At 45.0% G+C, this 15,127-nt stretch overlaps 1 protein-coding gene across 5 annotated transcripts in view; it reads right to left on the bottom strand.

Annotated features, from left to right (window-relative positions):
- LOC119951755 (ADP-ribosylation factor-like protein 6) overlaps positions 1 to 15,127 on the bottom strand; it is a 204,383-nt gene that overhangs the window by 106,618 nt on the left and 82,638 nt on the right. For 4 of the 5 annotated variants that reach the window (XR_005457672.1, XM_038775083.1, XM_038775080.1 and 1 more), the window contains one exon: positions 3,069 to 3,194. Coding sequence is in view for 4 of the 5 variants with exons in the window: in XM_038775083.1 (XP_038631011.1) it covers positions 3,069 to 3,194 (126 nt within the window). In the remaining variant the exon portion in view is untranslated. Of the gene's footprint in view, positions 1 to 3,068; positions 3,195 to 10,549; positions 10,756 to 15,127 lie in introns of those variants that run through there. The other variant, XM_038775084.1, reaches the window with a different exon arrangement.

Below are 15,127 nucleotides of genomic sequence, written 5' to 3'. Positions count from 1 at the left end.
AATAATTAAAAATTACATTAACCCATCGTATCTTCGAGATCTTCCTTCTCTCTAACATTTATATTATGATAGCTGGTCTATTCTTGGTCTTCTTTCAGTGACACTTTCTTAAATGGACATTGTCCCACATAGACCAGTTATTAACATAGCATTCTACAGGCAAATATTTCTCACACTGCCCCTTGTATAGTATTTCACTCAATATATTGGACAAGTAAACCCCCTACCTGTTGCTTCTACTAGTGCCAGTGTTTCAGTAACCAAAATGCTGTTCACTACCCTTCCAATTTACTTGGCTTCCCAAGCCAATGGCCAACATTTATCATTCTTTCCCACTAAGAATATGATAAACTCTACTGAGCTAGAATATCCATCTGGAATATTGGTATGGGAAGCATCACTAAAAATGACTAACCTTATATCTTACAATTCTCCAAAGTCTGGAAACATTTATTTTCCTTAACTAATGTCTTTAAATGTTTTGCTTGCTCTCATAACTTCCTCTACTGTGGCATGCTTCAAAGTAATACTCAGCTCCAACTCAAATAGCATCAGGTCAATCTGACTTCTCAGTTCAATTGTCCAGTCAAACTTCTCAAGTTCTGTTTTTGTCTGGATCTGACCCAATTTATTGGGATGCAATTAACATTTTCTCGATAAGATTTTTGATTCAATGTCACTCCTGCTTTGTTCTGCTTGATGTCTAATCCAATGTATTTAAAGGCCCCTGAAGCCTGACTTCTAACCTTGAATTCCTTCTTGATTTTATCCATCATCCATTGCTCAAATTCTACAGAACCTCCCCACAGAAAACCATCGACATGCTTGATAAGTATTCCTGCAAGTTTCTCCTTGTACTACCAATAGAACATCACACGGTCTGCCTTTAACTAAAAGCTTCAGCCTCGTCTTTTGCACTGATGGGCTGGACTCTCCTATCATTGAGGTTGGAATATTTTTGGAGCCTCCTCCTCCAGTTAGTTGTTTAATGTCCACTACAAATCACATTTGGATGCGGCAAGACTGCAGAGTTTAGATCTGATCTGTTGGTTGTAGGATTGCTTAGCTGTATCATTTCCTCTTTATGCTGTTTGGCATGCAAGTAGCTCTGTATTGTAGCTTCACTAGGTTGACATCCGATTGTTACAATGCCTGGTGCTGTTCCTGGCATGCCCTCTTGCCCTCTTTATTGAACTAGGCTTGATTCCCCCCTTCCCCAACCACCATCTTAATGGTAATGCTAGAGTGGGGGATATTGCCTGTCCATGAGTTACAGATTGTGGTTGTATAATATTCTGCTGCTGATAGCCTACAGTGCTTCCAGGATGCCAGTCCTGAGTTGCTAGATCTGTTTGAAGTCTATCCCATCGAGCACGGTGGTAGTGCCACACAACATGATGGAGGATATCCTCAATGTGGATAGGGGATTTGTCTCCACAAGGACTTTGTGGTGGTGCTAGTTGAGAAATATAGCATTGGGTCCTCTGCTACTCTCTACTGCAAGCCTACCTTCACCAGTCAATAAATATGTTGGGATTCCCACAGTTCCATGTGTTATAAGATTGGCCTTACTGACAACCTCCTTGATAGGGGAAATATTAAAACTCAATTTAAAATATTGAAACTGTGGGAAAGAATACTGTGGCAACACATCAGCTTTTCAGAATATAGACCACAAATGTGACAATGTAAGCGCAGCCAGTAAGTTCGATATAAGTGCGAATGCTGGTATGGAGCGCCAATCAGAAATCACAATTCAAAATTTCTAAGCCATAGGGGGCAAGGAAGGGGCGGCACCAAAAACGTGAAGGAAATAAACCCCTTGTGCACGTGGTTCTCTTCTTTGTTCTCTTTTCATGATTCTCTTCCTTTTGCCCCTCTGGGCCTTTTGTTTCCCTTCTTTTTTTGAAACAGTACTCACCAAGTTTTGCAATAAACTCAATCTTAACCTACCACCGGACCCCAACACCTATTAGAAAATAAGATATCCCACAAGGCCCAAGGCATCTGTTCACTGCGCAGGTTTGGTGTTGAAATGGGGCGCAAAACTATCCTGCAGGATAATGGCTATCCTGCTCAGATCATTGCTCACTGTTATCATGCAAATTCATGAATGGACAGAAGGCCACCATTTTCAACTCAGAATAGTGTCCAATCAACTTCAGATTACTGTGGAAGGCTACAGAGCCACAAAAATTTGAGTAAGATTAAGCTAGCCGTTGCACGCTGTTACTATGCAGTAGAAATATGAGTGGTATTCTCCACAAACCAAATGTTGCCATCAAGCCAAAAAAAGGTGCCGCCTATCACACAAGTAATGTGGGAGATGAATTTCAGTGCTGGTGTGATGCCAGGTATGTAGGCCATACGTCCCTATGGCTAGTGGATCAGGTCAATCAGCACATCCTTTTGGCTTCCGCAATAAGCAAAGTACTGACCATACCCAACCAGCCCGTGCTTGTAAAATAGTTTCCAACATTATTAGGATATCCAGATTTCTAACTGGACAACACATCCTGAACAATACTGATTATACTAAGAATTGTACTGAAAATCAATTTTAAGATCATCAGTCAGGCTGCTGCAGTGGCTCACTTATGTATGCTAGAAGCCATATATATTTACACACACAGCCCCCTCCTGTGCAGACAGAAGGAGCATGTTCACATATCAAGTATTTTACAACCAAACAAAAGCTTGGGAGACACGCCATTCCCTGGTTCATTTCCCATGGCAATGCTGTGACCTAAGTCAATCTTCCTGGTTTAAATTTCAAAAACTTTGTAGTTAGGTTTCCTGCTGCATTCTCCATGGCAACGTCTCCACCAATCAGTGTCTAATTGCCAACCAATCAGCACGTTTCTCATGCAATATAAATTATTACCCCCTTTACTGTTTGTTTATCTTGCATGGCTTTCTTGACTGAGTGCAAGGTGAAACGCTTCGAGAATATGTCTGTTTTTTCAGCAATATTCCAAAATAAAATTCCTAGTAAGGCATTCTCTTTTAGGAACCATTTTCTTCCCTTTTAAATATTAATGACTAACTCTAAAAAAAAGATCCTTTACCAAGTCTGGCACTCATAGCCACGTCCAGGAGCAGCTCAATTACATCTGGCAGCAACCCTTTCTCAAAAGCAATGCCTTCAATAGCCTCGAGATGAAGATTTCCATTTGATGGTGTTCGTTCCTTTGCTAAACAAAAGTTGATAATTAATGCACTTCCCATCATTTATACATGCACACATAGTTAAACCTGTTTTGCCTCGTCTCTAAATGTAAGGAAATTGTTAACATTCCTCAGCACTTAAGTTAGAATTGAGAGTTTTAATTGCTTAATAAACCACACTTATTGTTTGATAGGAGGGGATACAAGTTGCACTGTGGAGCTGGGGGAGATAATCACAATAAAACTGGAGTTGAAGTCAAGACTTGTTTACTAGTTCTTATTACAAAGATACCATCGGAGCTTAATAATGGTAACAGAGAATGGTTCTGCTAGTAAGTAAAAAGGATTGCAAACTAGGATTTCTTCAGACGAAAGATTGCATTCTGAATTCTAACCTAGTAGAGTGATTTAAATAAAGCTGCAAAACAAATGGCTGAATCCAAGTGCAGCGTGTTGGGATATGACTACCCACCATTGTTTGAGGAGTGTCAACCCTATAAACAATGTCAGAATGAAGTTACCACGAGACACGGGCTACATCCTTGTCCAAGAAAATACAAGGAATGGCCTTGGCACTTTCACTACCATATAAAAGCAAAATAAGGTATTCTCAGAATTGGATTCGGATCAGTTGGGACACAGATAAAGGTTTGGATACATTATTACCTTTCTTTGATGAAACTTACCAAAGGACAATTTATTAAGTGCTTATAAGGCCTGGTCAGATTTTGACAGATCTAGAAAGTCAGAGGATACCTCCATAGAAGAGTATATCATGGATTTCAGCAGACCATATACTAAGTTACAAAAATTCCATCTGGAAATCCCCCAATCAGTACTGGTGTTCAAATTATTGGACTGTGATACAGTGACAAATATGGAGAGGCTTCTGGTTTTGACACAAGGTAAATTTTCAGAAAGACACACCCTGTTAGACATATGTCAGAGGCTCTTAAAAAAAAAAAAGTTCCTGGGCAAACACTACTTTCCAGTAGCATTCATGACACAAATACACCAATTGGCGAGAAGATAGTCTATGGAAGACATAACATTAATGGGGTGGCAAGGTGGTCTAGAAGCAGCCACAACGTCAATACAAAAGAAGATTTATAACTAAAAAAATGAGGACAGAAACATCATTAACAATTATGGTAGGTGGAATTAATTGGTAAATTGAATCAGAAAAATAAACCCCAGAACTGGCCATGGTGTGGTCAATTGGTGTTTTTAAGTGTGATTCAAACTTCCATTCTGCATAAACTCCCAAGAGATATAATTGGGTGTTTGAAACAGGGTGTTTGAAACCAAACACGAGACAGAAGCTCTGAAGAAGAAAAGGACAATATTTACCAAAGAGAAGACATTGTCTTAGAAACGAGAAGTTTCAGTTCAGTGATGAATGTGCTGCTCACAGAGTCCTTCATTTATGTCGTGTTAGACAGTAGATGTACATCTACAATATTTGGAAGAATCTGGTCGACATGTTACCTGGACTCTAAGTGACAAAGATGGGAACTTGGAAATCCCACGAGTTTCAAATTTAGGGATGAGACGTGATTCCTTGTAAAATCGCCAGAAGGAATCATTTTATTAGCACGGATATTGTATCCAGCGAAATATCTTTATTATTGAGCCGACGATTGATGAAAAAAGCACATATGAAACTTGACATGGAAAACAACAAGGCAATAATATTTGGGAAAACAGTGGACTTACAATTCACACAATCTGGCCACCATTGTATTCTGTTAATTAATTCTCATTAAGGAAATTAAGGAAGTACTATTAGCATAGAGAACAGAAGTCAAGAAGAGGAAAAGTTCATTGCGTTAAAGGTGCTTCAGCAATTTGCCTATTCGTCTTCCTAAAGATTAAAAATTGTGCTCAGAGATGTAGGTATAAGAGATGAAGAATATGCCAAACTAATAGAACAGATAAGCGATAGATGTTATATTTGGAAGAAATATAAAAGAACGCCATCGCGATGGTGAGAGATGTTAATGAAGTGTGGAATTGGCAACTGGGTTTAGTCAGTCAGAAATTATACACAGTAACAGATAATGGGAAAATGGATAGGGGCCAGATTTAGTCTACCGACAAAGTTCCTCACTGATAAAGGGGAGGAATTTTCTAAACAATGAATTTCAGGTTATGCGGAGAACATGAACATAATAGTTATGAATACAGTTGCAGAAACCCCATTTAGTCAATGGGATGTGTGAGAAAAATCATCATGCTGTGATCGATGAAATGCTTCATAAAATTTTGGAACATAGGCCAAATGGTAAATTAACTTCTGCTTTAGCATGGGCTTTTCACACGAAGAGTTCATTATAGCTGGTAGGGGGCTACAATCCACATCAGTTGGTTTTGGGAAGAAATTCCCAAATTCCTTCAGTCATGAATGATCATCCTCCAGCTTGGGATTACGCTCTACCTTTTCTGAGCATTTGAATGCACTGCACGTGTGCAGAACATTCCTTAAAGCAGAATTCTCACAAAGAATTCAGACAGCTTTGAGGCACAATGCACAACCACAGAAACGATTTTCAAGCAGAGACACGGCATACAATAAAACAAGTGGATTTAACAAATGAAAAGGTCCTAGAAAGGTTACAGGTACAGATGGTAAAACTGTAGTTTTGCAGCACGGAAACCAAACTATTAAAAAAACCCAGGTATACACGTCAAGATTAGTGGGCACAAATTACAAGTTTGCAGATTCAAAAGTTGTAATTAAAATTACTGAGGAACTAGGTACTTCTCATACATGTGTGTTACAAATATATGAGGACCAAATCGCGGAAATTGACAGAGTATATGAGGGACATAGTAATTTTGATAAACTGAATGGGGCTATTTGTCCTAACGGTCAACTGGCAAAAGTAGGCACTAAAGTGACTTACTTGCCAGAAGTGGCCAGTCAGAGGAAGGATGCAACTATCATTGATAGAGTAGGGAAGACAACTGAAAAAATGTAAAATCTAGTTGAATTTACAAGCCAAAGGGGAGGAGGTACGGTCCATGAATTGGGAACATGAAGTACAAAAATGGAGAGCAGAGAAACGTAGTGTCAGTTTGGACAGCAGGTCTCGGAGTGAACATTCCCAAGAACATCTCATAAGGGGAAGGGGAAAATCATAGAACTTGTAATGCAGAAGGAGGCCATTTGGCCCATCAAGTCTGCACCAGCCCTTGGAAACAGCACCCCACGTAAGCCCGCACCTCCACTCAATCCCCGTAACCCAGTGATCCCACCTAACCTTTTTTTGGGCACTAAGGGGCAATTTAGAATGGCCAATCCACCTAACCTGCACGTCTTTGGACTGGGAGGAAACCGGAGCACCGGCGGAAACCCACACAGACATGGGGAGAACGTGCAGACTCCGCACAGACAGTAACCCAAGTCGGGAATCGAACCTTGGACCCTGGAGCTGTGAAGCAACAATGCTAACCACTGTGCTGCCGTGACACCCGAACAAGCAGTCGCGGTCCAGATCAAGATATTAGGCAGGATAGAGGGCTTAACAAGGTCAAGAAATAAGGTAGGAATGGAGCAGATGCACATATGATCTCGCGGGCTTAGTGGCTTCCAACAAATTAGACGATAAATTAAGAGGATGAAACAGTGCAATAAATGTAAAGTTAGAAAGAATTTGGGGGTATACACAGAGGTCCCAGATAGGGGTCAATGGGCTGTACCTCATAAACGAATATGCACGTAAAAGGTGCTTCCTGGTGGAACTTATAAAGCCAAGGCCAGGCTGATGGCAAGAGGTTTTATAGAAACTTAGGTAACCCAAGTAAAGGTACATTCACCGACAGCAAGAAAGGTTATTCTGAAGATCTTCTTGGCTCTGGGGATATTCTTCATCTGAAAGCACTGAATTTTGTAATAATGAAGTAAAAATGCAGGCAACGAAAAATGGAAACAGCCGACTTTTTGTTTAGTTGTTCATGGGATGTGGTCGTTGCAATGCTGGCCAGCATTTATTGCCCATCCCTAAATGTCCTTGACGGGGGGCAGCTAAGAGTCAGCCACATTGCTGTGGGTCTGGAGTCACAGGTACACCAGATCAGGTAAGGATAGCAGATTGCTCTCCCTAAGATGGGTTTTTCCGACAATCGACAATGGTTTCATGGTCATCATTAGACTTTTTTTAAATTCCAGATTTTTATAGAATTCAAATTTTACCATCTGCAGTAGTGGGATTCAAAACCAGGACCCCAGAGCATTACCCGAGGTTGCTGGTTTACTAGTCCAGTGACAATGCCACAACGCCACCCTCTCCCCACTCATCACAATTCATTCAATTCACTAAATATAAAAACCATTTTGATTCGGTTATATGTCTGCCTAGTTAAAACATCAACTTGTATAGGATATTGTATTCGTTGTTCATTCAGCGTAATACAGAAAAGGCTATTTCATTGATCTATGTGTAGGGCGTCACGGTAGCACAGTGGTTAGCACTGTTGCTTCACAGCACCAGACACCCAGGTTCGATTCCTGGCTCGGGTCACTGTCAGTGCAGAGTCTGCGCACTCTCCCCGTGTCTGCGTGGGTTTCCACCAGTTGCTCCGGTTTCCTCCCACAAGTTCCGAAAGGCGTGCTTGTTAGGTGAATTGGATATTCTGAATTCTTCCTTCGTGTACGAGAACAGGCACCGTAGTGTGGCGACTAGGGGATTTTCACAGTAACTTCATTGCAGTGTCAATGCAAGCCTATTTGTGACACTAATAAAGATTATTAAATATTTTCTTCACCGGCAAACCTGATTTTCTGTCTTCTAGTGATTCCTGCTATGCCATCAAGACCTATCTTCGACTCCGATCATTCTAACGCTACCTCTTCCCAATAGGCTACATTTATTCTGACTTACTGATAAATGTTCACACTTCCCTTTCAAGATCTCCCAGCTACCCCCCAGCATCCCTCCTCCCCTTATTTCTGATTAACCCTTATATTTCCCCACTTGATTTTCTTTTCCACTTTTATAAAACATCTGGTGAATGTGTTGTTCCTGTTCCACGAACACACACAAAATAACTGCAATTGACCCCAACACCTCCACCTCCCTACTTTCCTTCCAATTTTGCTCTTTTTTCCCCTCCTTGTCTTTGGTCCAGCTGTCTTACCTTCAAACCACATATTGAGCCCAAGGATATAATTTCCTTCATCAAATCTGGTCTTGCATTCCAATCTCAACAACCCCAGCACCCCAAAATCTAAGACCCTACTGAATCATCACTTGCTAATGATAATTCTTTCTCCCTCTGTGAGAAAGCCCTACTCCACCACCTCTCTGCCCAAACCATAAGTGATATTGCGATAATTTCTCAATCTATTCACGGCCGAGCCCCGCTATCCTTTTCAGTATTTATGCACTTTGAATATCTTGCCCTTTATTGTGAAGTGAACATTTCTTCAAAATCTTGATTTATTATCTGTCTGAACTCAGGTGTTTTCCCATCTGACCAGCTCAGTATTTTCAGTGATTTATCAGTGATGAATTCAAACTTCATAACTTACATCACAGATTACATTGCCTTACGCACTTCTCTTAACCTCCAGTCTTCCCATCGAGGTGCAAGACAATTTCTCAACTTCCTGCAAGGCATTACAAGAAATATCCCCATTCAATATACACCTGCACAGCTCAAATAAACCTTTGCTTTCACTTTCTACCACCCTCTTACGAATGTCACAGATTATGTCCCAATGTACAGATTCCAATGATTTCCTCTATTGACCTACCTTCTGCATGGATATTGGACTAATCTGCACAAATGACAGACCTCCAAGAACTCGGTCGCTCATCTTCATTGCTATGAAATACATTTCCATGGCATTAAATATACAGATCATACCTTGACCAAGGAGTCACCGATTTCACAATTTAGCATGGCTTTAACAGACATATGCCTCACCCCTGCCCGATCCCAGTCTTGCTGGCTAAATCCACTTAGAATTATTGGAGTAGAAGCAAATCCAAGCTTCTATTTACTGACCAATGCCTGCATCCTTACTCCCTTCTCTTCAAAACAGTCTTCTAAATCAAAACCACCTCCAGGTATCCATGCAACATTGAACATTCTTTCCATCAGCCCCTAATCCAGTTTTCTCCTAATTTTACCCCCTGTCATCACTAAACTCATTTTGACCATTTATTATTTCAATTTCTTGCCCTCTCAGTTTAAAATTACACCATTTCTTCTCAATCTCTTTTTTGCCAATATTTCTAATTTATCAGTCTTCTGCCATTATTCTAACAACTGTCACTTATCCCCATCATTTAAAAAAAAATTAGTTTCTGCAGTTATTGCCCTACCTACAATTGTCCTTTTTCTAAAGTCCCACTGCCTTCCAACTACATAACTCCCCGTTCTGATTTGAGATCCTACAACCAGGGATTGTCCTGTCCTCAACCACAGCACACACCACTCTGATCAAAATAACAAATAGGTGCTGCTGAGCAGAGCTCATTATTCCTCTCAACCCTCTCCAACTCCACTAACCACTCTTGGCCACCCCCAACAATTTCCCTTAACAGTGCACTTTGGCACAGTTCTCGTGGTTCAATTTAAATATGGTTCAAAGATGATACTGCTGCCTGTGAGCTTGAACGAATTAAACCAGCTCCACATAGACAAAAGTGAAGCACCATAACACAGTGCTTAGCACTGTTCCTTCACAGCACCAGGATCCCAGGCTGATTCCCCGCTTGGGTCACTGTCTGTGCGTTCTCCTTATGTCTGTGTGGATTTCCTCTGGGTGCTCCGGTTTCCTACAAGTCCCGAAAGACACGCTGGCGACGAGGGGATTTTCACAGTAACTTAATTGCAGTGCTAATGTAAGTCAACTTGTGACAATAATAACGTCCTCCCTTCCTAATATAACATTTCTGTTATCCTATCAAATACCACCAGAGGCTAAGTCTGGTGGCACAGAAAGTTAACATTTTGTTTTATCCTTTATTGTGTCCCTTTTCACAAACCCAGTATATCACCAATATTACCAATATATCACCCTTATTACTAGTTAACGCTGAAGGATCAATTTCTTGGAATATCTCTTTGCCTTTCCACTTTTCAAAGCTGCCACATATCCTATCACAGCTTGTGCCTTTACCATCCTCATCAGCCCCACATTCACCAGGTCCCCCCACCTCAAAAAGTAATCTCAAGATCTGTACCTTATTTTACAACTGCCTGCATACTTCACCTTCCCCTTCAGCCCCACGGTTCCACGCATTCAGAGCCGCCACTATAACCCGTCACCAGTCAGGAGAGGCGCAGGCCGCACTGAGACAAATGTCTGACTAAATTCATCTCTTCATAATGATAAAAGTTTGGTGAAGGCACCGCTCCCTGCTCTTACCAGCAGTGAAGTACTCAACCGCCTGCTGCAAGGACTCCAGGTCGTCGCTGGTCGGCCTGGACCGAGCCTTCACACTCGCTCTGGCCGCCCGCTCCATCTCACCGAGAAAACAAAACGACAGAACATTCAAACCAGCGCGCGCGCGCCTCCAACCAACCGTTCGCGCCTGCGCATCACGGTTAGGAGGCGGGATGAACGGGCTTCGAGCATGCGCACTGAGGACAAAAGCAGTTGACCGAAGAAGCAACTTGGCGAGAGGGGCTCTCGTCGCTGAGCGGAAAACGATGGACCGGAGGAAAAGAAAAACGACCTAAATAAATACTGTCGACGGAAAGCGTGGATTTAAAAAAAAAGCTTCCAACACACATATGAAACAATAGAGGAACCGTTCCAGGAATGGCTGTGTTGTATCAATCACGTCACCAACTAGTGGGAACGATAAAAGAGCAGATTTGTACGGAAATTTTCGAAAGATCGAAAAATTATCGAACACTGTCAATACGGGGCTTTAATTGTCTTAATATATTCCGTGATAGTAATAGTATAAAGAATAGAGAAAGGTTTAAATATAGAATCTCAGGCATGGAGTCAGGCCCACGGCCTAACTGGTCCATGCCAACCAAAAAACCCATCTTCTGATTTGATTTATTATTGTCACGTATTAGTATACAGTGAAAAGTATTGTTTCTTGCATGCTGTTCAAACAATGCATACCGTACATAAGGAAGGAAGGAGAGACTGCATAATATAATGTTACAGTTATAGCAAGGTGTAGAGAAAAGATCAACTTAATTACAAGGTAGGTCCATTCAAAAGTCTGATGCCAGTAGGCAAGAAGCTGTTTTTGAGTCGGTTGGTATGTGACCTCAAACTTTGGTATCTTTTTCCTGACAAGAAAGTGGAAGAGAGTATGTCTAGGGTTCCTGGGGTCCTTAATTATGTTGGCTGCCTTTCTGAGGCAGCAGGAATTATAGATAGAATCAATGGGTGGGAGGCTGGTTTGCGTGACAGACTGGGCTACATTCATGACCTTTTGTAGTTTCCTGCGGTCTTGGCTCCATACCAAGCTGTTGGAGGGGAGGGGACCCTTGAAGTCTATACTGAGACATTCAATAGGGCGGGATGCCTTGATCAGATGTGCTCGTTCGGGGCGGTAGAAGTGCGGTTTGCACTCGGCGCAGACGTGGCAGTCCCTGGTGACGGTCCTGACTTCCTCAACAGAGTAGGGCAGGTTGCGGGTCTTAATAAAATGGTAAAAACGGGTGACCCCTGGATGGCAGAGGTCCGTATGGAGGGAGCGGAGGCGGTCAATCTGCGCGCTGGCGCAGGTACCGCGGGATAGGGCATCGGAAGGCTCGTTGAGCTTCCCAGGATGATACAAGATATCGTAGTTGTACGTGGACAACTCGATCCGCCACCGCAAGATCTTGTCGTTCTTGATCTTGCTCTTCTGTGCATTGTCGAACATGAAAGCTACTGACCGTTGGTCTGTGAGGAGGGTAAACCTCCTGCCGGCCAGATAGTGCCTCCAATATCGCACAGCTTCGACTATGGCCTGTGCCTCTTTTTCCACCGAGGAATGGCAGATTTCGGAAGTGTGGAGGGTTCGTGAAAAGAAGGCCACGGGTCTGCCTGCTTGGTTCAGGGTGGCCGCCAGAGGTACGTCAGACGCGACGCTCTCGATCTGGAATGGGAGGGACTCGTCGATAGCATGCATCGTGGCCTTTGCGATATCCGCTTTGATGCGGCTAAAGGCCTGGCGGGCCTCCATCGACAGGGGAAAGGAGGTGGACTGGATGAGGGGGCGGGCTTTGTCGGCGTAGTTGGGGACCCACTGGGCATAATATGAGAAGAAGCCCAGGCAGCGTTTGAGGGAGTTGGGGAGGGGGAGTTCCATCAGGGGGCGCATGCGTTCGGGATCGGGGCCTATCACTCCGTTACGCACTACGTAGCCAAGGATGGCTCAACGGTTGGTGCTAAACACGCACTTATCCTTATTGTAAGTTAAATTAAGGAGTTTTGCGGTTCGGAGGAATTTTTGGAGGTGGATGTTGTGGTCCTGCTGGTCGGCAGATGGTGATGTTATCGAGATACGGGAAGGTGGCCCGTAAACCGTGCTTGTCGACCATTCGGTCCATCTCCCGTTGGAAGACCGAGACTCCATTTGTGACAGCGAATGGAACCCTGAGGAAGTGGTAGAGGCGCTCATCTGCCTCAAATGCGGTGTACTTTCGGTCACTTACACGGATGGGGAGCTGGTGGTAGGCGGACTTAAGGTCCACCGTGGAGAAGACTTTGTATTTCGCGATCCTGTTAACCAGGTCGGAAATACGGGGGAGAGGATACGCGTCCAGCTGTGTAAACCTGTTGATGGTCTGACTGTAATCGATGACCATCCGGTTTTTCTCCCCAGTCCGAACTACCAGTACGTGGGCTTGCCAGGGACTGTTGCTGGCCTTGATAACTCCTTCCTTAAGGAGCCTCTGGACCTCGGACCCGATGAAGGTCCGGTCCTGGGCACTGTATCGTCTGCTCCTAGTGGCGACACGTTTACAATCTGGGGTGAGATTAGCAAACAAGGAAGGGGGGTCCACTTTGAGGGACGCGAGGCTGCAAACAGTAAGAGGGGGTATAGGGCCGCCGAATTGAAAGGTCAGGCTCGGCAGGTTGCACTGGAAATCCAGGCCCAAGAGTGCCGGAGCGCATAGACAGGGGAGGATGAGGAGTTTGAAGTTTTTGAAAACCCTCCCCTGGACCGTGAGGTCCGCTATGCAGCACCTAGTGTTTTGGACGGAGTGCGAACCCGAGGCCAATTCAATCTTATGCTTAACTGGATGGATGGGGAGCGCACAGTGTCTTACCGTGTCAGGGTGGACAAAACTTTCCGTTCTCCCGGAGTCCAGCAGGCATCTCGTTTTGTGTCTATTGCGCTGGATCATTGTCGTAGTCTTGGCGAGCGTGCGTGGTCGCGACTGGTCGAGTTTGATTGAAGCAAGTCGTGGTGAGAGTTCCAGATCATCCTCGGTGGCAGAGTAATCGCTGGCAGGGCCCAAGATGGCGGCGCCCAGGAACCGCACGTGGAATCGGGGTCCCATGATGGCGGCGCCCAGGACCCGCATGTGGAGCCGAGTCCCCAAGATGGTGGTGCCCATGGCCCGCACATGGCGTCCGGGGCCCAAGATGGCGGCGCCCGTGGGAACCTCGTGGTGGCTGGGGGCAGTGTCAGCGGCGTCTGCGGGCCGGTCGGGGTAGCTGGGAGCGAGGGTCGGGAGGATCGTGGGGCCGTTGCGCGGGCCGGAGAGGTTGGTGCGCGGCGCTGGGACCTAGGGGGGCCCGGGGGGGGGCGATCCGCGGTCGCTGCGTGGAACAGCAGCGACCGACTTGGTCTGGCAGACCACCGCGTAGTGGCCCTTCTTCCCGCAGCTCTAGCACAGAGCGGGCCGGGCAGCGCGGGTGCTTGGAGAGACCACAAAAATAGCAACGGGGCTCCGCTAGTTTGTCGGAGTGACCCGCAGCGCAGGCCTGGGGGGGGGTCGGGGTCCACTGAGGACGAGGGTGGCGCATGCCATGATGTCCAGGGGGTTGCCGCGCGGCCGGGGGCGTATGCGCGGGCGTTCAGATCAGCAACCTCCAGGGAGGTTGCAAGAGTCCGTGCCTCAGCTAGGCTGAGGGTGTTCTTCTCCAGCAATCGTTGGCGTATAGAAGAGGACTGCATGCCAGCAACGTAAGCGCCTCTAATTAACAGTTCCATGTGCTCAGTCGCCGAAACTTGGAGACATGCGCACGTTCTCCCTAGAGCTGTGAGGGCCTGGTAAAACTCGTCGAGTGACTCACCAGGGAACTGTTGTCTAGTTGTCAGGAGATGCCGTGCGTATACTTCGTTGACCGGCCGGAGAAAGTGTCCTTTGAGAATCTCTATGGCCGCATCATAATCGCTTTCGTCCTCAATCATTGAGTATACCGCTGTGCCCACGCATGAGTGGAGGATGTGGAGTTTCTGCTCCTTGGTGGGCTTGCCGGCTGCAGTCGTCGGGTAAATATTAAAACACGCCTGCCAGTGTTTAAAGATTGCAGACGCATTTGAAGCATGCGGGCTGGTGCGGAGGCAGTCAGGCTTGATGCGTAGCTCCATATGAAAATTCTAGCTGATTAAATTGATGTACCATCAATTGGACTCGAGACGCGATTAAGATCCAAAATGTGGCTTTAATCAGCTAGTTGTTAGCCCGGTGGTCGACTACAGAGAAAGGCCGACCGCCGGGAACTCTGGGTACTTATACCCCACCTCGGAGGCGGGGTCTACTTGCCTCTCGACCAATTGGTGAGCAGTCACATGACTAGTCCCAGCCAATCGGACGAGAGACACATGACCAGCCAAAGCCAATGGGAAACCCATGCTCTGCACCAATGGCAGTGCTCACATTCATACCACCACACTAATGAAGTCAGTTACTGTAGTGGCGTACTCGTTCAGGCTGGTCGCAGAGATTTTAAATACTGACCAGTCCACTGACCCCAAGCAGTTCCGCAGGCGATCATCTGATTCCTCAGACCAACAATGCACAACTTTCTTTGACG

The sequence above is a fragment of the Scyliorhinus canicula genome, chromosome 17 (genome assembly GCF_902713615.1).
Source record: "Scyliorhinus canicula chromosome 17, sScyCan1.1, whole genome shotgun sequence".
In the NCBI taxonomy this organism is placed as follows: domain Eukaryota; kingdom Metazoa; phylum Chordata; class Chondrichthyes; order Carcharhiniformes; family Scyliorhinidae; genus Scyliorhinus; species Scyliorhinus canicula.
This window is presented reverse-complemented; position numbering and strand designations above follow the sequence as displayed.